We start from the raw sequence: 22,065 nt of genomic DNA, 5'->3' as shown, positions 1-22,065 counted from the left end.
AGGGAGAGCTTCATCTAAGGGCAGAGACCCCAGTTTCAAAATTGACCTGATTTCTCAGGTCAGCCAGAGCCCTAGAGAGGTCCCAGTTAGACGTCATGGTCTGAGGGAATTTCCATTCTCATGGGGGAAGATACATGTTCCCACCCTTGGGAGGCTCGCCAGTAAGAGCAGAAGTCCCTGGCGTGGGATAGTCCCCCCCCCCCCCCGTCACAGGGAAGTTAGAATATGCAGCATCCACCTCATCAACCACAGAGCTCACCCACATGCTCCCCATCAGTCCCCTGGCTGCAGGAGCTGTCAGGCCAAAGTCTGACAGTGGGCGGAGTCCTGGGCTTTCAGAAACCCTGGGAGTGTGAGGAGGTCTGGAACTGTCACCAGGGGTCCCCGTGGCATCTTGGTTGTCATGTCACCCTTTCTACCTGCCCTTCTCTGCCTTGACCTCACCCCCTGCCTACCGCCCAGCTTGCCCACCTGGATTCTGGGGCCCTGCCTGCTTCCATACCTGCAGCTGCCACAACGGGGCTAGCTGCAGTGCCGAGGATGGAGCCTGCCACTGCACCCCAGGCTGGACCGGACTCTTCTGCACACAGCGTAAGCCCTGCCTCCTGGCCTCCCCGCCACTCTGAATCCCATGCTGCAGCCTACTGGCCGCTGTGGGCATTGCCCAAGCCTGCCACAGAGTGAGGGGGAGAGGAAGCGAGGACCAACCACCCTAGGACTGGGGAGCTCTTGGAGGAGACTGGACTCGGGTTGACAGGCCCAAAGTCTTGGAAGGACAGCGCTATGAAGTGCATAGCAATCACTGAGGGCAGACCCCACTCTGTCAGTGGAGCCTGGGGGAGCCTCTGCTCACACAGACTTGCTCCTGCCTCCAGCTCCCAAGCAACTTTTGTTGTAAAGACCATCCCTGACACCATCCCACTTCAGCATGAGTCCAGAACCAGCCCTGGTGCAGGGTTTCATGAGTCTTCAACCTCTCCACGGGAGATGGTGAATGACAGGTCAGGTCCCAGCCACATCCTGTGGCAAGTCCTTTACCTGGAAGTGACTGGAGTTTGTTTCTCCAGGCTGCCCAGCAGCATTTTTCGGGAAGGACTGTGGGCGTGTGTGCCAGTGTCAGAATGGAGCCAGCTGTGACCACATCAGCGGCAAGTGCACCTGCCGTACAGGCTTCGCTGGACAACACTGTGAACAGAGTAAGCTGTCCCGGCCCCTGGCCCCCTGGTGTGGGGGCCTGGCCTCAGCCTCCTGGGATGGGGGGAACTGACCCCTTCAATAACTCAGGGCCATGAGACTCTGGTGCCCTTGACTCTGGGGTGACTCCCAAAGATAATGTCTGTGCTCACGCCCACACTGATGTTTGAAGATGTCTTCTGGTTGGCATGGGGATGGTGTTATGGAGGGCAAAGCAGAGGCCTGAGGGGAGATGAGGAAGCAGGATGATGCTTATCCTATATTTTTAGATTCATTTATTTGAAAGGCAGAGGAGAGACGAGGGCCACTGCTTCAACTCCCGGCAAATTGCTCCAACAGCCAGGACTGAGCCAGGCCAAACCCAGTAGCTGTATTCAGTACTCCCACAGGGTGTGGCAGGCCCCAAGCACCTGGGCCTCTTTCCCAGGTTCATTAACAGGGAGCTGTATTGGAAGCTGACCAGCTAACGACTCAAACTGGCGTGTATGTGGGATGCTGGCATAGCAGGCTGTAGCTTAACCCACCGCGCCACAAGGCCAGCCTGACTTTTGGCCCACAGTTCAGTGCCAGGCACGTGGAAGATGCTGTATTCTGCATTGCATAAGGAAGGGATAGTAGCACTTGCTGCTTTTCTTCCATGGCCTTCCACTCCACCCACCAGTAATTAACGCTCAACAGCAGCCACAAGGCAAGACGCCTTAAGTCCAGTGGGAAGCAGGATTAAAGCATTTAGTTCATGGAACTAAAGGAGCAAAAAGTGTGTCTGTCTCACTCTTCATGCCACACAGGGTGTGCACCAGGAAGCTTTGGCTATGGGTGTCAGCAACTATGTGAGTGCATGAACAACGCCACTTGTGACCACGTCACCGGCACCTGTTATTGCACCCCTGGCTTCAAAGGCATCAGGTGTGACCAAGGTAATACATAGGTGGCAGAGCTGCCTGGGCAGGGGGCGGCTGTGGCAAGAGGCCCTAGGAGAGCCCATCCGGGACAGCTGGGGTTAAAGGACACTTACCTCGCTCGTATTTGGAACAAGAGTGGAGCGGGTTACAGAGACTCCAAGTGCAGGAGGGAGATGGAGTAGTAGGCAGGCTTTCTGTCGGGACTTCCCCATGAGTCACACAAGGGGAACCACAAGGTGGACATCTGCCAAATTCTACTTCTGCCATTACCTGCTGGGTGCCCTTGGGTGGGTCACTTCCTTTGGCTGGGCCTGGTATTTCCTCTTCCCCCATGACACAAGGTTTCCAAAGGGGTTCAACCTTGGCTTTTGCTCACCTTCGTGCATTGCTGGGGATCCAGGTGAGGCAAGGACTCAGCACACAAATGGGGGTTTTGGGGACGTAGTCAAGTCCTGCAGCAGGTAAGGCACTCTGAGGTTGTCTTTAGGAGAGGCAAGACATGAGAGCAGGCTCAACAATCTATCCTTGGGGCAGAGAAGGAGTCGAGACTCATGGTTCTGTGCTGGGAATGACAACGCAGCATGTTTGTTTCCTGCGGATGCTGGCCAGCTGTCCAGCCCGTGGCCAACACCAAGGCAGGCTGCCGGTCCTGGGCTGCACGGCCCTCAGCTGTTGCCGCCAGTCCATCACTTGGTGCTCACACGCCACCAGGGAAGGTGGGGTTATGGTTGTTATGCTACAAAGGAGCAAACTGGGGACCTCGGGTCACAGGGCTGGTGAGCAGCACGTGGTGGGGAATAGGGTCGGTTTTCCCCAACTAACTGCTGGCTGTGGGATCTCAGGTGGGTCAGGCAACCTTTTGGTGACTTCATCTTGTTATATGTGAAAGGGAATTAATCAACAAGTCCTTCTTTCCATAGTGTGGCAGGGGGATTAATAGCTAGCCCAGGGGAGTCAATATCTAACCCAGATACAGTATAAAATAACAAAGCGTGTTATGATTGTTTATCTCCAACCACATGTGTCTTGGGTTGTGATTCTGGGGCTCAGCCCTCCCCCACCAACCCCCTTTCAGACAATTGAAGAAACCAAGGCACGGTGAGGGTTGGGATCACACATTGAAGAATAGGTGCAGGAGTGGGAGGCAGGGTCCAGGGGCTCTGGCTGGGGGGATCGCAGGCCAGCCAGGCTGAGCGCCTCCTCTTCCTGCAGCTGCCCTCATGATGGAGGAGCTGAACCCCTACACCAAGATCAGCCCAGCACTGGGAGCAGAGCGGCACTCGGTGGGCGCCGTCACTGGCATCATCCTCTTGTTGTTTCTCATCGTGGTGCTGCTGGGCTTGTTCGCCTGGCGCCGGCGGCGGCAGAAAGAGAAGGGCAGAGACCTGGCTCCCCGCGTCTCCTATACACCCGCCATGAGGATGACCAGCACCGACTACTCCCTCTCAGGTAAGGGCCGTACTCCCACCTCCCTCTATGCCATGCAGCAGCCTTGGGGCCACCAGGTTTTTTGCTGAAGGCAGGTGGTTGCACCTGCAGCACGGACGGCTGGAGCAGGACTGACGGCTGGTGGGGGGCGGTCTGGGATGAGGGACAGGTGTATGGGACTCCCAGAGGGTGCTGGTTCTTAGGTACCCTAGCTTAGAGTTGAAGTTCAGAGCTGCCTCCCAATTCCCAGGAGTGCCCCATCCGCCTCACCAGGCTGCAGCCATAGGAGAATCCACATGAAGCAGTGATTCCTGCTAGAAGGAGATCAACTTTGCAGCCAACCCCTGTGCACCTGGGGCAGCTGCTGCCTGGGTTCTGTCCATTTCTGCTCTTATCCTGGTGCCCTGAGTGAGAAGGGCTTTGAAAGACCCTCTAGCAGTTGTGTCAGAGCCCAGGCTGTCCACAAATGTGGAAGCAACTCCAATAAGTGTTCTCCAGGAGTTTGAGCAGGATGGGAGTGGGCTGCTTCCTTGCCCCCTGAACCCTAGGCTATTGCCTTGGAAATACGATTTTTCACTTCTTTTGCTGAATGAAGACCAGGATACTTTGAAATTGCCCACAACCCTGGGCCATGGGACTTAGGGTCTGTCTGGGTGAGCACAGATGGTGGCTCTCACCAAATGGCTCAGAACATCCCAAACATTCGAGGCCATTCCTGCCAAGTGGCACCTACTACGTGAGGAAACTTCAGAAAGTTCACGCGCATTGCATACAATGTCAAAACTACCCAGGGTTTTCAAAATTGCTATTCACCAAAAAACTTTTACTTCTGTTCCCTCATGAACTTTCTGAAGTGGCCATGTACAGCCAGCTCTATACTAAGCAGAATAGACTGAGGCAAGGCAGCCCAGGTGCACAGCCTAACTTGAACTCCTGCTTGCATGTGCCCCTGGGTTTTGGCCCAAGCAGACATCCTCTGATGAAACCCCGCCCCCGCCCCCTCCCCTCCTGAGACCCAGGGCATCTCTGATGCTATGAGTGAGGCTGCCTGGGTTTCCTAGCCATTCCTCTGGCCATGTCACCCCGCTATCCTCAAGAGAACAGAGGGGGAGGAAGCTTGGAGCCAAGGGGAGTGGGTTTTCTGACTACAGGGGAATCAGAAGAGGTTCGGTCTCATGCTAAATAGCAACTCAGGCACACGCAAGCCTGTGGAAGCCAACATTCCCCACCCAGGCTTCACCTGATGGTGCCAGCCTCTGCGAGGCTGAATCCTGCATGCAGCAGGGGGCGTCAGCATGAGGTGAGGAGCAAGTGTGGCTGATTTCCATAGCGACAGTAGAGATCCCAGAAGCTTGGGGGCTTGTCTCTGAAGGCTGTGCAACACAAGCATCAGTAATGGGGTGTCACATGCTAGGTGCAGGGGAATGACACATATATGGCACCTTGTTCTCTTCCCAGATGTGTCTCAAAGTAGCAGCCATGCCCAGTGCTTTTCCAATTCCAGCTACCACGCACTGGCATGCGGGGGGCCTGCCACCAGCCAGGCCAGCACTCTGGACAGGAACAGCCCCACCAAGGTACCGGGACCCTGACTCCCCAGCCACTCTTCTCCTGGAGCCCTCCTCTCTCCCCACCCTCCACGTGTGGGATCCACATGGAAACAATACGCTGTGAATCACATAACCAACTCACAGCACCACTGAATGTGAAGTGTAACCTTACATCCTGTATTCTATAGATACCATGTCAGGTAACTGTCCTGTCAGGCATGACTGTGTACCTTTAGCCACTTCATGACATGTGTTGATAACACTATATGGCTAACAACACTACATTATGTACTGCCAACACAGTGTACAACCAACACAAGAGTAGCCACTACCCAGGTAACCACATAATGCCCCTTGCACCCAGATAGATGTCATGAATGTGTCCCCACAAACATTGGCTGCAATTGGTGTAAAGAAGCCAAACATCAGTGAGTCACAGCCAGCGTTCCTGCAGGTCTTTCCCACAGATCCTGGCTAATGGCAAGATGCCCTCTTTTAGTACCAAGGCCCCAGGTGGGAACGTCTCAGCACACGTGTGTAGACAGTGAGTTACATGCCCCTTTAATGTGCTATGCTAAACAGCCTTAAGGATGAGGTCAGATGGGGTCTGAGGGGCTCAGGCTGCACTCCTCCTGTCTCCCACCTGCAGACCTGCTTACACACAGAAGACCATCCTAAAGTGGCTTCATGCTCCTGACTTCTGTAATGTCCTAGGTCTGGAGCATGGCTTTCACACTCTGGGCTGCTGCCCTAGCATTCTGGGGATCCTCTCCTGTCTGCAATACCAACAAGGAGGTTAGAGCAGACCTACCAGACCAAGTTTCCTGCCATGTACCCAACAGCAATGCAGTATTGCAGTGAACCCCCATGACACCTAGAAAAAATGGGACCACCTCTGTGGCAACCACTTGCAAGCTAATGACCAAGGCCACTGTCAGCCTGTTTTCCTATGACATGCAAAAGCTCCAAGCCCTCACACCCATACTCGGCTCAGGGGCTCCTGCTATTCCTCCTGCTCAACACCTTGGCTCAGACCTGCGTTCCTGGCTTCCACAGTAAGCTGCCCAGGGAGCTGAAAGCTGGGTGACGGAAGCCTGTAGTTTCCCAGTAGGAGGACCTTGAACAACCAGAGCCAGAAGATGCTGGGAGTAAGAAGGCATCGTTAGTCACACTCTCCTAGGGTACCCCCCCTGAGGAGCGCTCACTGCGCTTTGAGGGCTCAGAGGACTCCTTGGTGACACCTGAGGTGACTGGGAACAGAGACCAAGCTGTAAAGTCTCTGCCACTGGCTCTGAGCAAGGCCCACAAACCAGGCCTCAGGTCCCCAGCTGTGAAGTGAGGAGGATAGCCTTGTTGCTGCTATAAGGTGGCAGAGGAATGACTGCACCCCAGGGTTCCAGATACCCTGCCCCAAGGCGTCCTCTTAGTCACATGGAAGGGCAGAAGTACTACAGCACAACAGTCTCAGCACATCCCTGTGTGGCCACTGAGACACTGCCAACACCCTTTCCTCCAGCTCACTCCATACCACTAGCCCGCCTCTGTCAGGGCCAGCTTGGCTCTGGGCAGTTCTTGTCCACCCCATCCTCCTTTGGCCCTGGTGAGCCTAGGAACTGTACAACTTCTGCCTGACAATTTGACAGGGCCATGTTCCCTTCCCTCTGGCCCCAGCCACACCACAGTGGCCTGTCACAGAACATCTACCACTCCTTTCCCCTCAGTGGTCTAGGATTCAGGGAGGAGAGGACCACCCCGGGGCTGGGTACACTGAGGCTAGAAAGAGCCACACCTGGGGTGGGGGGGCAACTGGGGCAGTGGGTATTAACTGGCTCTCCTGCTCTCTGAACAGCTCAGTAACAAGTCCCTTGACAGAGACACGGCAGGCTGGACCCCCTACAGCTATGTGAACGTGTTAGGTCAGTAGTGATTCCAGTCTCATTCCCACCCTGCTCTCCTCTCATATTCAGAAGGGCCCTATCACAGGTCAAGGGGTGATGGGTGCAGGGAGGCAATGCCAGCACTCGTTATGGCTCTCCCAAGCCAACAGAAGCTCCAGACCCCTCTTCATTTCTGTATCATGGGGTCAGGAAAAGGTGGCTATGACCCAGGGACTGGGATACGGGGAATCCAGATGGAAGCCACAAGTGTACTCATCTTCTAGGAGAGAGATTGCTGCCTGAACCAGGCCCTTCCAAAGTGCCCCTTTGAGAGCGGCTTCCCCCTGCCCTGGGGGGACAGGGGAGCAATTTCAGAGGAGGGCAGGAGTGGGGATGAGGGGGAATAAGGCTGCTGGCCTGGGTCTTGTGGATCCCTTGTCCCCACAGCCTTTGGGGTGGTGGATTCCTTACAGTGTACCCCACCTTGACCCTTTTCCCCTCCTGCACCTCCCACCCCCTTCCCCTGCCATACAAAGGCCTTGGGAATAATGGCTCCTCCCTGTCATTCCTCTCACTAGACTCCCATTTCCAGATCAGTGCCCTGGAGGCCAGGTACCCGCCCGAAGACTTCTACATTGAACTTAGACACCTCAGCTGCCCCGCTGAGCCACACTCACCAGGTCAGACCCCCCAACCCCGAGACCAAACCTGGCACCCACCCTATTCCTCATCCCTGCCCCCTGACCTATTCCCACGGTTCTAGAATTCTTCTCCCCTACACTGTTCTTATAGCAACCCAACCCCCTCATCTAAAGAAGGAAACCTACCTGGATCCTCCCCATCACCTCTTCTGCTTCCATCATGGCTACTGGAAGTCGACAAACTGGGGCCACTTTGGGTGGAGGGCCACAATATGTAACCCAGAACCCACTTAGAGATGACCAGGGAGGGAATGTCCACATTTGGGGGTTCTCTGGACCCCACTGGTATAGATCATGAAGTGGTAGCTCTCTAGAGAAAGAGACTCCAGCCAGGCCAAGCTTTCCCAGCTCACTGGGTAGGGTTACTGAGCAGGATTTGGAAACTTGCGCAGGCTGTATCATAGCATCCTCTGGTACAAATCAAACTCGCACACGATGGCCTGGGGGAGATGCCAACAGAAGACTGGAAAAGTCAGTCCTGAAATAGGAGCATGTGGGTAGAACTGCAAATAGGTATGTGGGGAATAAGTGCAACGGAGAATGTGACCTCCTTGCAAAGTAGCTCCTGCTCCCAGGGGAGCCTGGGGCAGGGCCTGAGGACACTACAAATGCAGGCCCAAGTTCAGGTACTAGTTGGTTTCTAGAACTCAGGGCAAATTGAGCAGCACTGCCAACCCCTTCCAGGTCCCTGGACTCAATGGCACTAAAGAGTGAAGTTTTGGAATTCTGTATGGGCCTGTACCCAGGGGGTTGTGTTCTTGGCAACAGACCCTGGGCAGTATACAGGGCATCTAATAAACCCCCATCACCAGCAGCTTCCAGTGCAGGTCAGGTTTGTCCCTGCTTTACAGACCTTGCTTTTTGGTCAGAGAGACCAGAAGGCTGTCAGCTATTGAGAGAGAAACTTGCTGCAGTCAGGGATGTAACTGCAACTCAACTTTTCACTTGCTGCTGTGGTACTGGGCCAGTCTCGACTGCTCTTTGGGGCCTGTTTTCCTGTTCCATGCAAAGAAAGAAAAGCTAACTGGCCTGTGGGGAGGGCAGAGGAAGTCCTAGTCAGGTATAAAGTGCAGAACAGACACTGGCAGACAGGTACAGTCACGTGGCTGAAGGACACAGGGACCTACAGGCCTTTCAGATGAGTAAACTCAAAGGGAAACTTGGGCCTGGTTCTGCTCTTAGCAGTGTGTGGGTGGCAGGCAGATGGGAACAGGCTTGAGAACTACATGGAGGAGACCTGGAGGGGTAACATGGCAACAGGTGGGTCTTCAGTGTTAGAAACTGAGGAGGGTCAAGTACAGCCAAATTGTATTTGTAAGTTCTTGCTGCATGCCGTGCTTGGCAGTGTGTCCTAGTCACTACTGTCCCAGCTGAGAAGGGCTGCAGTTTCTTTGTGGAGATGACCTGAGCTTAGGCCCCTGGAGCTTTATAGCCTGCCACTGGCTGGGACAGGTGACCATGCATCACTGGAGCCTTCGGAAAAACTGATAGCCAGAGACGAAAGAAATTTTCAGAGCTGAAAACACTGCTAATACTTTCCAAAGATAACTCTCGAATATGTGCAAATGGCCCACTCCTCAAAACGGGTAACCTCAAAAGTTGGCTGCAAAGATGACTTGATCAAGGGGCTGGTGTTGTGGTTCAATGGGGTAAGCTGCTGTCTGCAATGCTGCCATCCCATTTCAGCACAAGTCCCAGCTGCTCTACTTTCTATCCAGCTTCCTGCTTATGAGCCTGGGAAAGCAGTGGAAGATGTCCTGGGTTTCTGGGCCCCTGTTTCCTAGATGGAAGCCTAGGCCAGTGGCTTTGATCGCTGCAGCCTTTTGCAAAGTGAAGTGGATGGAAGATTTCTGTTTCTTCTCTCTGACTCTGCATTTCAAATAAATACGTCTTAAAATCATCCCCAAATCCAAACAGAACAGGGATTTGGAATGTCATACATCTGCCCTCAAGCTAAGAACTAGTTTTGCTTTGTTTCTTATCTATAAACCTTCGTCTATAGCAACTGCAGCTAGCATCAAACTACCTCCAGTGAGACATTCCTATAAGATGAAGGTTAAGGGGAAAGTGGAGAATATGCCAAGGGGCACTGTGGCTTACCTGAATGCCATGGGCCTTTGAAGAATCTACTGCATCAGATGATTTATAATCAATTAGACCCAGAACCATTTTCTAGCAATAAACAATGCTTTCCTGAGGAGGAGGAAAAAAATAAGCTGGTGGGGGGCGGAAGGGAGAGTACATAGCAGTGTCAGTAAACTCACTCCTGTTTTCTCTTTGCTTGTATTCTTTTGTAGATGTCTGTGGAATGGACAGACGTCAGAATACATACATTATGGACAAAGACTTCAAAGGTAGAGTATCCATCTAATCTGATATCCTAGTACAAGGGCCTTAGCCAGACGGGTGCAGACTGGAAACGGCCAATGATTCCCACATGCATGTGTGCTCTCGTTCTCTCACACACACCTCCACACAGTTAAAAGGTCACAGGACCTGGGGCTGCTGGGTAACACTGCCCAGGAGGAGCAATCATCATCATCATCGTAATGAATTCATCTTTCGATTTCAGTTGCACCTGCTTAGCAAACACTTGTGGGTTTTTTATAGATGCCAACTAAATGCCTTCGGAAATGTAGAACATCATTATCCAACCAATTAGTAGGAGTTAAATTGATTATAAAATGTGAAATAAAGTCAATCTACCTGCCCCAGAGGCCTCCTGTCGTTGCACTGGCGAGGAATGCCGCCCTGCACCTGCTGCCTTTCTGGGGCCCGAGGATGGAAAATGATACCCTGTTAATATTGTATGGCATCCAGCCTCAAGAGCAGAGGAGCCAGCACAATCCCTAACACGTGGGAGCCGCAAGTTGGATCATCCCTGTAGGAAATCTACAGGTGACATCAACAGTGAAAGGTCAGGTCCTGCCCCTGGCTAACGCCCTAAGTTTAAACGCCAGAACTTATCAAATAGGGGACTTTGGAACTCCATCACTTATTAACGTGGCCTTAGACTATGAGATTTCTGGGGCTTACCTTCCTCACCTGCAAGGCGGGGATAATTATGCTGTCCTGTTGTCTAATGCCTGTCCTGTTGTCTAACAAGGCTATCATGAGAATCCAATAAAACCAGAGATGGGAACTGTTTCTGCATATTGTAGAGGTTGTACTGATGTAACGGGACCGTCCTCTTGTCTCTGTGGTCTACTTTGAGTCTTGGCCAAACTCAAAAAGCTGTGATTCTGCAGCACGGGCATCTCATGTGGGTGCCAGTTCAAGTCCCAGCTGCTCCACTTCCCACCAGCTTCCCGTTGTAGCCTGGAAAAGTAGCAAAGGATTGCTCAAGTTTTAGGGAAACTGCACCCACGTGGGAGCTCCAGAAGATGCGCCTGGCTTCTGATCCTTTTGACCCAGCTCCAATCTTGAAGTTTTTGGGGGGATGAACCAGCAGATGGAAGATCTCTCTCTAAATCTCCTCAGATAAAAACAATTTTTAAAAACGGCTTGGGGCTGTCCTCTATTGCTTTCCCAAGCCATAGGAGGGAAGCTGGATGAGAAGTGGAGCAGCAGGGACACAAACTGGCACGCATGTGGGATCCTGTCATGTACAGGGTGAGGACTTTAGCCGCTAGGCTACCATGCTGGGCCCTGATCAATGTCTTTTAAAATTATATTCCCTTGTAATGCACCATAAATTGTATACATTTTAAATTTTATAAACAATGTAATAAAATAGTGGAACCAGTTGTATAAAAAAAAACTGACACCAAAGGTCCAAGTGAATATCCTTAATCTAGCTGTGTACCAACATCACCTGGAAAGCTTACTGAAGCTGTAGATGCTCCTATAAAATTTCCTCAAGCCTCTGATATGGAAGATCTAGAACATGGCCCTGGAATCTGCATTTGCGATGAGCACCTCATGATATCCTTTTGCAGCCTTTCCCAAACTATTGTTTGGAAAGCCCTGGTTCTAAATTAATCCAGATTTCCCTGATTATGTTGTGGTCTTTCAGACATAGCTTTCTAAGGTTTACTTATGTATTTACTTGAAAGGCAGAGTGTCAAAGAAGGTGAGATCTTCCACCTGCTGATGCAGCACCCAAATGTTCAGAACTGGCTGGGCTGAACCAGAAGCCACAAATGCATCAAGTCTACTATATGAATGGCAGGGGTTCAGGCACTTGGGCCATCATTCACTGTCTTCCCAGGCACATTAACAGATCATTGATTGGAAAGCACAAGTGGGACTGAAACCAGTCCCTGACACCGGAGGCGGGTGTCACAATCAGCCAGAATGCCAGCCTAGCGCTAACCTTAGATACATCCAAGACATGGCCATTCCCTAACCAAAGAGAACCAGTGGCCCACAGCCCTTAAGGAGATGGTATCAGAAGTGGAGTAAGCAACAGGAGGAGGGTGGTGGTGGTACTGTGCTCTGACCGAGAGCACTAGGGGTGAAATATCCATGTGTTAGGATATACAAAGGGGGTCATCTTCAAATTAATCAACAGTCCTCACTTTGGAGATGTTCTGGCATTAAGAGTTTTAACTTGAACATACAAAGGGAGGCAAGCACAATTTTATTAATACTGCAAAAACAGCCAAACTGCCTCCACCATTTCATCACTGTGATCTAAGAACTTCAGTTTGTTTTCAAAGAGGCATTGGGGACAAAGCAGAAAGATCTCCAAGGGCCTTTGCAGCTCTGAGAATTATGTATGACTCAAGCACAAACAAGCTCAGACAGGTCCAGACACCTCAACAGATGAGCACACAACTTTTCTGTGAACTCTGTCACCTGTGCATTATGATTAAGGTAGCTACTTCCGACTCAGTCATAAATGTGAAACAAAGCTAAGGAGAGAGGCCTCAACATCATTTCATTCCTGTTTTATGGGATCATAAGTCTGGGCCTCTCCTAATTCATAGGGCCTCAGCAAGCAGGCAGCAAAATTTTATCTTACCACTCTGGTTATAAGTATCCTTTAAATTAGAGAGGAAAGATAGCTGTGGAGGAAGTGTACTAAGTGCTGGGGACCAATACAGAACAAGAATTTAAAAGGAGGAAAAAGGATATGTCACAGTTAAGAACGTAACAGCAAAACTCAGCACAGATAAAGAATAAATCCCACTAACCGGTCAAAACATCAAACACTGAAAAACCTAATTTGCACCACACATGAAATGACTTCCTTATACTATTAGATCAAAACAAATCAAAACTATGAAAAGGTGGGAGTCTAAATGATTCTCTGAACTTAGTGGCACAAAGCTCAGTCCTGGTTCTTGCTGTGTGGTCCTGTGTGGATCTTCTGGGTCTCAGTTTGTTCCTCTTTTGAAGGTCAAGGTTGTACAGCCACCATCCTTAAGGCCCTTCAGCTAATTCAGTACTACCTACCATAAACTGCACCCACTGCCTTCCTGGAAACCGAGACCACATCACTGCCCACTGCTTTTCTCCCCTTCTCCCCTCAGTATGATGATCCTATAACAAACTGCTTCCCACGCCACTCCTGTCAGGCATTTCAAGTGTTATAAAGGATTCTCTTCCCTTCATGATCCTGGAATCCTTGATCCTACTGTGACTGCCACTTCCTTGGTGGCAAGCTCCTGGCCATCCAGCCTCCAAAGCTCTCCTAGCAATAACCTTGGTTTCTTAGGGAGCTGGAAACTCCCCTTGCAGCTAGTGTTGGCCTTCAGGCCCCGAGATCACCCCCTCCCCTCCATCAAGTATGCTAATTTATGGCTGAGGAAGAGAAAAAAGACCTTTTATTAATAGCTGTGGTTTGAGATGTAAGTCTGGTGCTAGGTTTTCCCCCCAACAACAGTTCAGGATGTTGGGCCTTAATGAGATGTTAACATGAACCTAAAAGGCCTGGATAATGTCAGCTCCCAATTACAAGATGACCTCGGAGGGTCATTTCCAGTCTGGACCTGCTGCTTCCTTTGTAAGGTGAAGACATGTGAAGCCCCTTCTGTCTGCTGGATGACAACATAAGACAGGGAGAAGGGAACTCAATGGGAGCAAATGACAGGAATTAGCCTTCAACCCTGGGAAGAGTGACTCTCCAGAGCTTGGGTAACCTTGACATGCTTCCCCTTTCTTCACAAAATGCCCTTAAGGGCAGGGCTGTAAAAGCATGAGGAAGTAGCTGAGAGCAGCTTGCCACTCTCCCCCCTCCCACCCAGCAGACAGGTGCATGACTCAGCTGGCAAAGAGTGGCTTCCTGAAAAGGCATTTTCCAGCTGGCCTTGCCCTTCCCCACTCTCCATTTCCCTGGACATGAAACCCAGATTCTCTATAAGCCAACACTTGTGCGTTAACACACACACACGTGCGCACATTCAACAGCACACATTTCTCTAACCTTCACCTTTTCCTCTGGCACCTGTATGGAAGAGACTTCTTCCAGAGCCCAGTCTCCTCCTCCCAGCTGCTCCTCATTTATCCATTTAGGTGCATACTCTGCTCCCAAACTTGAAAGCAGCCCTAACTTTCCTAGTGAAAATGAGAACTGCTGGCTCACCAGAGCTCTTCTGGGAATTGAGCCAGAGCTGCAAGCCCCTCCCACTGCTGTAACTTACTCATGAAGAGCCACAAAGAGCAGAGCGCCCAACCCTTGTGTTTCTGCAAGGTGTGGCCCTACACACAGAAGGCAGTCCTGCTGGTGAGATCACTGCAGATAGAGTTTACCTTTACAAATATGCACAAGAGCACTAAGCAATAAGATATAGTGAGAAGAAAAACATCTTGACTGGGATCAGAAAGACAGGTTGAATTCTTTAGTGCTAACATGAAGCATTATCTGAGGGTACTTCCAGAAGCTAAAGGAAAAATGGAACTGGTGTGAAACATTTTCTGAAATCAATGCACATGAAAGGTTTTTACAAAGTGTTAGAAAGATGGGAATTCAAAACTACATGTGGAATTTCAAATCGCACCAAAATAAACTTTCAATTCCAATGTTTTCATTCACTTCTCTCCATTCACTTTCTGACCTCCAGCTTCCTCATTTCTAAAGTAGTTTATAAAAGGACTTCCTGCTCAGCCCCCATTACAGGCAGAACAAGTTTCAAGCAACCTAACTGGAATGAGCACTCTACAGGCTACACAAAGCAAGCTGTCATGATTCCCCATCTTTCAGAACACACACCCAGGGCAGCTGTGGGAGTCTGAATATTAAGCAAGAAGCTCTGAGCCATCATGTCTTTCTGCTTGGCATGTGAGTTCAGGGACTCCACAGTGAAATCAGATGGGTCATGTGAAGGTTTCTGGACTGACCACTACTTTTTACGCTATGAAACCAAAGTGCCCAGGGAACAGCAAACTTAAGTGACAGGATAGGCCATGGCCCAGGACCCACAGCCACATTTCCCCACTTGAGTTTCAACCTGCTGTTGAGTCTACCCAGCCTACATTTAAAAATTTTTATATTTGGAAGGCAAAAGCTGGAGCTGACCCAGGCTGAAACCAGGAACTAGAAACTCAATCCAGGTGTTTCACATTGGTGGTGAGGACCCAACTACTTGAGCCATCATCTTGTACTGCCTCCCACAGTATACATCAGCACAAATCAGAAACAGCCAGCACTCAAACCCATTTAGAATGGGAGTCAAACAACCACAGCACAGCCTCCGTGGAGTTTCCAAGATGCCAAATATCTAGGAACAATGAGTTATAAATGTAGCCGTAATCTAAGGCCAGAGGAAGGCCAACTTTCCTCCACTTTCTGGGCTAAGATGGATTGGAAAGTGCTGTGAGCTTGTTACAGAAAAGCATTGTGACCTGTGGAAGCCAATTCCCAACTTGAAGTCTTGCCCCACTTGGGAATGATCTGCAGGAAGTAGATCCCAAGTCCTCACAAACCAGCCACAACGGGGTGGAGAGTGAGGGTGGGGATGTTGGGACTGAGGGGAGATAAAAATCATGCTACCTACTGAACAAGCACCAACATCTGCTTTAACAAGAAAGTAAATCCCTTTGCAACTAGTTACCCATCATGGGGGAAAATACCACTTGTGACTCATGTGACGCTCATGCCAACTACATCAGCCACATGAAGCACTCTGCTCTCACTGGCCCAAGGTGCATCTGGGAACCCTTCTGAGTTACATCATCAGTCTCATTGAACATTTTCATTAACCTCACAAGTTGAGGTAAAAAGCAGACATGGGGAAGCCCAGGATGTGAATCAGGGTGGTTCTAGTAAAGGATCATCCAGGAACTTCACCTTCTACCTTTCACAGAAATTTCGAGCTGATAGGTATCTTCAATCACTCTTGACCCTCAAGCCCCAGCAACTCGAGAGTGTTTCTACATCCTCTTTCTGGCACAGCCTTACAGATGAGGGCCAAAGTTGGCAAACTAGAAACCGCTGCTTTCTCCAGCTTCACTTGGGACAATCTGCAGAGCAGTCAGGGAAATTCCCCAAAGGGGAACGGTGTAGAAGCTCAAGAAGAGTCCTGTCCCCTCTGTAATCCCTAACCACTAAAGGTTTTTTTTTTCTCTGTTCAAGTTGGTCATCTCATTTCGTGGTCTGGAAATCAGCACCCTTTTGCTCTTGGGTATGATGCAACCAAAGACTGGCAGGAGAAAAAGGCTGAGTTCTATCAGGGGTAGATAGTACTGAAATGGTTTCAGCTGGTCTTTGTGAACCCCAGGCACTGACCCTGGGGGGCACACTGCAGGAAGTTTCCAAAGGCCAGCCTGAGATTGAGGTTCTCCTTATGCCTCTTACACTTCACTCTGTCCCACTCTGATCAGTCCCCCAGAAGGGCAGGGATGGCAGCAATGTGACACATAAATGCCACCTAACTACTGACACCTGTACTAAAACACAAACCCAAGTTATCAGAATGAATTCAGAAACATGGTATCAGAAAATGCACAGGTCAAGAAGTTCCAAGACATGGATGCTGGTCTCAGCACTGCTGTTTTCTTACTGTGACCTTAGCCAAGTCACTTCGTCTCTCTCAGTCTTCACCCCATAAAATGAAGTAAAAAAAAATTGCCAATGTGAAAGCACATATGACTATCTCAAAGCAATATTGGTCTACTAAAAGCTAAAGTATTCCTCTCCTCCAGAAACACAAGTCTCTTACAAAAAGAACTCTGTCATTTTGGGAAAGCACACCTGAAGACATTTAATAATAAATCCTTAATTATCACAGGCTTTTCCAACTCCCCAAGGTGTATATACTGGGCCATAGCCTGCTTCAGATACTTAAATGGAATATTTTGTCCTTGCTTGTCCTAAGAAATCTCTCTTGCCTTGCAGATTACATGAAAGAATCCGCATGCAGTTCTAGTACTTGTTCCTTGAATAGCAGTGAAAACCCTTATGCTACCATTAAGGACCCACCCATCCTCACCTGCAAGCTTCCAGAAGGCAGCTATGTAGAAATGAAGTCGCCTATGCACAGGGGGTCTCCGTACACAGATGTGCCATCCTTGTCGACATCTAATAAAAATATCTATGATGTTGGTAGGTGTCTCAAATAAGTACCTCAGTGACATCAGGCCAGCAGAGAAACACCTGGAATGAAAACAAGTCCTCTTCACCCACCCTCACAACATACTCTTGTCCTTTTTTTTTGTTTTTAAAGGAATCCAAGGTGAACAGTCTTTCCTCTACTGCAGGAGACTCAATTCTTGGACCAAATCTGCTTTACAAAACACCAAGACTAACATGAACTAGAAGCACTGGGGGCGGAGAATTGGTACACATATACACTGGTGATACAGACCCCGGATTAAATGAAACAATCAGAATGGGCATTTAAGTTTTTCAGTCACTCTCTGCTTTCCCAGTTTAACCTATACCCTTGAGCTTGCTGAGAGGACCCCTGACCTCTGGGATATCTTAAAATCCCCTGATGATGAACAGAGGTTGGAAATTTAATAGTACATTCACTTAGGTTTTCTTGTCTCTTGAGCAAGCTTCAGTCTTAAACCTCATAAACTTGTCATGAGCTGGTCAGTTCCTAGTCTCTCTCCACCAAGTTAAACAGAATACCACCCCCTAAGAAGAAAACCAAAGCTAATCTGTTCTCTGAACTCATTTTTTCCACTATATTCCTTAGAGCCCACAGTCAGTGTGGTCCAAGAAGGCCGTGGTCCTAACTCCAGCTATATCCAGAATGCGTATGACCTACCTAGGAGCAGCCATATTCCTGGCCATTATGACTTCCTCCCAGTAAGACACAGCGCTGCCAGAGGGCCTTCCCAGGACAAGCAGTCTGAAGAGGGATAAGCGGCTCTCTCATGGCGTGCTCTGCTGACAACTCTGACTGAAAGACAATCCCTTGGGTTGAAATGATGGTACATATTGACTCCAGCTGCATGTCAGATTATTGCATTCACCTGGAACTTCCAAGAAGTGCTTCCAAATGGGACTGGGGGATATGTTCGAGGACGTCTGCTGCTAAAGGCAAATCCTGCCCACACGCCCCACCCCAACCCCAAATGCCCTGGATTATACAATTTTTAAAGCATTTTAAGATACAGCTATTCATCAACATCAGCTAGATATAGCTAAAATTACATTTATGTAGTTATCTGAGATATGAGGCTTACAAAGCATGTGGAATAAGTTCTGCAAACCTTAAGAGGAGGAAAAGGGGAGTGGGAAAGGGAGGGTGCCTTTAAGGGGTTGGAAATGTGTATGTACTTTTGGTTGCTGTTACCATCACTGTTTTACTACACAAAATCATCAGAAGGCTCTAGGATCAATCCTAAACTACCTGAGCATGTATGTCTGGTTCATCAAGTCACAATGGCTGAGATACCAGAGTTTAGCATTTTTAAAACCAAGGCTTTAAATAGATTTAAAAGTAAAAGTAAAATAAATTTATCTCTTCTGCCTCAAACAGGGGGGGAAAAAAAAGCAGAGCTGTTTCGAAAGCAGAACAGATTCTTTGCATCTGCAACAATGATGCTTGGCCAGCCTTACCAGATTCTGCCAATTTATGGTTCAGAACATTGTTAGTTAATCCCAGCCTTGTGATAGCTCCTTCGTCTATTTCCAACACCTGAGTCAGTCCATAGGAAAAAAGATGTTGCTTTCTGAAGGAGATATACACTGACAAGAATTAAGTATCCCTCGAAATGATTATCTGGCCTCCTCAACTTATTATTTGGTTGTCGTCCCTTCATCCAAAAGAGCACCTGCTTTTAAGCGGTGTTTCATAATCCTGAGCTTGATGTAGCATGGATCCTCAAAGTGTAGAGAAAATTACATGCACATGGACACGTTTATGCTGCCTGAGTTACTGCTTTTGATGAAGCAAAATTAAATGATCAAAGAACAGACCGTAAGTAGCTGATGCCACATGATGTAAAACTTTATAGTAAATAGCATGAAGTACTGTTTACCACATATATATACACACACACACACGAAGTACTTCTACCTTACAATCAACACCTGCTGAGACGGCCACGTACATACGACAAGGAGCTGATGTTCCAGGTCCTGGTAGTGAGAGGTCTCTGAATGTAAGTAAACAGACTCGGGTAAATCAAAATGGAGCCGACTCCCAAAACCTGAGGAGGAGGACCTCCTCATAAGAATTCTAAGCCAGAAGGGCAAACTAAGGAAGTTAATGGTTATGTCTATACCACCCCATTCTCTGGTAACAGTCAAGTCAGAAGGAACAGATCCAAAAAATACATACACAGGAAGACGACATGACTGCAATGCTCCACTGCTTCTACAGGAAGTGTACGTGAGAAGCAGCAAAAGCAAGAAAATCACTGAATAAGCCCCATTCCCCTACCTTACACATGGCAAACTTACCATTAGAGGAAAACACATGATACTTACATGAATGCTGCATGTGTGCATGGGAGCAAGTGCTCAGCAATAGTAACTATACTTTCCCAAAATGCCTTATTAAAATATATTAGAAAATTACACGTTGTAGGCCCAAGTAAATAATTCTCAAACACAAAGAAATATAGATAAGCGACTTACCTCAGTACTTCAGGGTACTAAGTATCCAACCATGTTGATGAAACATGGATGAAAAAGCATAGTGAAGTCAGATTAGCAAGAAGAAACTTCAGCTCAGCTGTGGATTTTATCTTCTTCCTTTGCTCTGCATGTACAGTAACTGCTAGCTAGCAAACTGCAAACAGGCAGCATCTCTTTTTGCCAACTCTATCTGGGCAAAGGTATTTAGCAAGAGATGGACTAGCTAAAGCACTGAGTCAAGAGATGTTAGTGTTATTCCAATTATTCGCCCTCTCTGGCTCCTTTTGACCCCAGGCATAAAAAGGGGAAGTAGGACTGGATAAAAGAGAGCTCTAGCAATCCTTAAGCTCTACCATTCTAACACTTTTTAAAGAAAGGTAACACAACTCAAATCGGGAAAATCAAAGAGATAGGCAGCAGTTGTAATTAATTCATAACAGCTGCCTTCACATATCTAAGAGTTACCAGGAAGAGACATTTCAAACCGATAGAGTGTTAAACGCTTTCGTCTAGCACTGTGACAAGCAGATTCACGGTCAGCCTAAACATGTGTGCTGTGCACTCTACTGGCAACTTAAAAAGATCTGTTCACATTTCTCAGATGCTAAATGTTCAAAAAAAACCCATGTGCATACAGCTAAAAAACACAATTGTACAGTAGCATAAATAAGACTATGAAATGGCAATACTTTTTTAAACCAGATTTGTAATATATTTCTTCACTGTGCAAAGGGATTGTACCTTGTGCAAATAAACAAATTTCTCAAGCTAATTTAACAAGAATGCCTACTGTTGTGCTGCTAACCGAAATGTGTCTATAATCTATACCCTGTGGTGAAGAGAAAAACCAAACTACATTTTGTGTGGTTGCTTTACACAGTTAATAGAGTGAAAATTATTTCAACAGTTGCTTGAACATAAAACAAAAAGGTCATCAAATTTTTAAGAAGGGTGGGAGCAACATATTCTTACTCATGTCCCTAAATCACCTAAATCGCCACATATCAGTATTCAAGTGTTTCTCTGCTTTCACAAATATTTGGGTTCAACAATACCTCAGACCGTGTGCTCAGCTCCAGAGGGAATGAAGGTACTCCCAATGTGTGTCCATTCAATGAAGAGCTTCCCACTAGAATTTACTACCCACAACAGTTACTCTATGATCATCTGTTTTCAGGACCTTTGAAAAACAACCTTTGGCCTAGGATTAATGTTTTGATGAAACAGAAATGCTAAAACAACAACAAAAAAGGCTTATAGGATCCATCAAATTCCCTTCATACTTTCAACAACTTTGTATATAGATCTTTACATATAAGTCAAACCAAAAACTTGTCAGCCTGTCCGCTCACAAGCCTTAAGCGACACTCCAAAGTTATCCCAACTTTAAATGTAAGACCCATCCAGAAAAATTATGAATAAACAAGTCTTGAGGGGTGGGGAAAGACAAAACATAAACAAGAGTTACAAGGCTTAAACCAGGGTGCTTCCTGTGAATGGTGTAGGATCACCCCCTACAGACCTTAGAATACTATCCAGTAGCATAAATGATCATCAAAGGCCAGTCACAGTTGGTGTGCATTCAACACACAAGAGCCAAGAAAGATGCATTTTATCACTTACTGTCTGAGCAGGAGAAAAAGAGTATTATTTAATCATTAATTAAAACTTTACTAAAAGGTACCACATAAGAGAGCAAGGGAGAAAGAAAGATCTTCCAACCCCTTTTCACTTCCCAGATGCCCACAACAGCCAAGGCTTGGGCAAGGTCAAAACTAGGGGCCAAAAACTCCATCCAGGTTTCCCACAGATTACAGCAGGGACCCAACCAATCGGGCCATCATTTGCTGCCTTCTCAAGTGCACTAGCATGGAGTTGGATAAGAAGCAGAGCAACTGGGACTCAACTGGCACTCCAAAACAGAATGCTGGCATTAAAAGCAGTGATTTAATGTACTGTACTAAATTGCCAGCCCTCCAAAAGGTCCATTTAATCAATTTTCAGCAATGTGAAACAGGAAATCTTTTAAGAAGGGATGGATATACATTCAAGCCTCGTTACACTATTACTTACACTTTAGTATAGTTGTCATATGTATTTATTATAAATATATTTACAGCATAAAAAATCTAAGCCTCAATAATTCTCAAGTTATTGCACCCCAGATATATCAGAATGAACTTCAGAGGTAGGTATTTGGCACAGCAGTTATATGGCCGCTTGGGATGCCTGCATCTCATGTCAGAGTGCCTGGTTCAGATTCTGGCTCCTTTCTGATCCAGCTTCCTATACCAACACACACTCTGTGAAGCAGCAGGTGTATCTGGGATACCTGGGGAGTAACCCAGCAGAGGGAAGATATTCTGTCTGCCAAATAATTTTTTAAAAAATATATGTCCCTGTATTTATAAAATGAATGCTAGCATTAGCTCCTTC

General features: G+C 48.1%; 1 protein-coding gene across 4 annotated transcripts in view; it reads left to right on the top strand.

Moving 5' to 3' along the window:
- MEGF11 (multiple EGF like domains 11) overlaps positions 1-18,453 on the top strand; it is a 195,783-nt gene extending 177,330 nt beyond the window's left edge. Inside the window, exons 16-25 of one of the 4 annotated variants that reach the window (XM_040970078.1) lie at positions 463-591; positions 1,068-1,196; positions 1,983-2,111; positions 3,309-3,545; positions 4,983-5,101; positions 6,924-6,990; positions 7,530-7,631; positions 9,950-10,006; positions 16,933-17,139; positions 17,738-18,453. In XM_040970078.1, the coding sequence (XP_040826012.1) occupies positions 463-591; positions 1,068-1,196; positions 1,983-2,111; positions 3,309-3,545; positions 4,983-5,101; positions 6,924-6,990; positions 7,530-7,631; positions 9,950-10,006; positions 16,933-17,139; positions 17,738-17,907 (1,346 nt within the window). In that variant the 3' untranslated portion in view covers positions 17,908-18,453. Of the gene's footprint in view, positions 1-462; positions 592-1,067; positions 1,197-1,982; positions 2,112-3,308; positions 3,546-4,982; positions 5,102-6,923; positions 6,991-7,529; positions 7,632-9,949; positions 10,007-10,224; positions 10,933-16,932; positions 17,140-17,737 lie in introns of those variants that run through there. The other 3 variants (XM_040970081.1, XM_040970080.1, XM_040970082.1) reach the window with 3 other exon arrangements.
- Positions 18,454-22,065: the final 3,612 nt, after the last annotated feature.

The sequence above is a fragment of the Ochotona curzoniae genome, unplaced genomic scaffold, assembly GCF_017591425.1.
Source record: "Ochotona curzoniae isolate NIBS_2020 unplaced genomic scaffold, NIBS_Ocur_1.0 scaffold_4701, whole genome shotgun sequence".
In the NCBI taxonomy this organism is placed as follows: domain Eukaryota; kingdom Metazoa; phylum Chordata; class Mammalia; order Lagomorpha; family Ochotonidae; genus Ochotona; species Ochotona curzoniae.
This window is presented reverse-complemented; position numbering and strand designations above follow the sequence as displayed.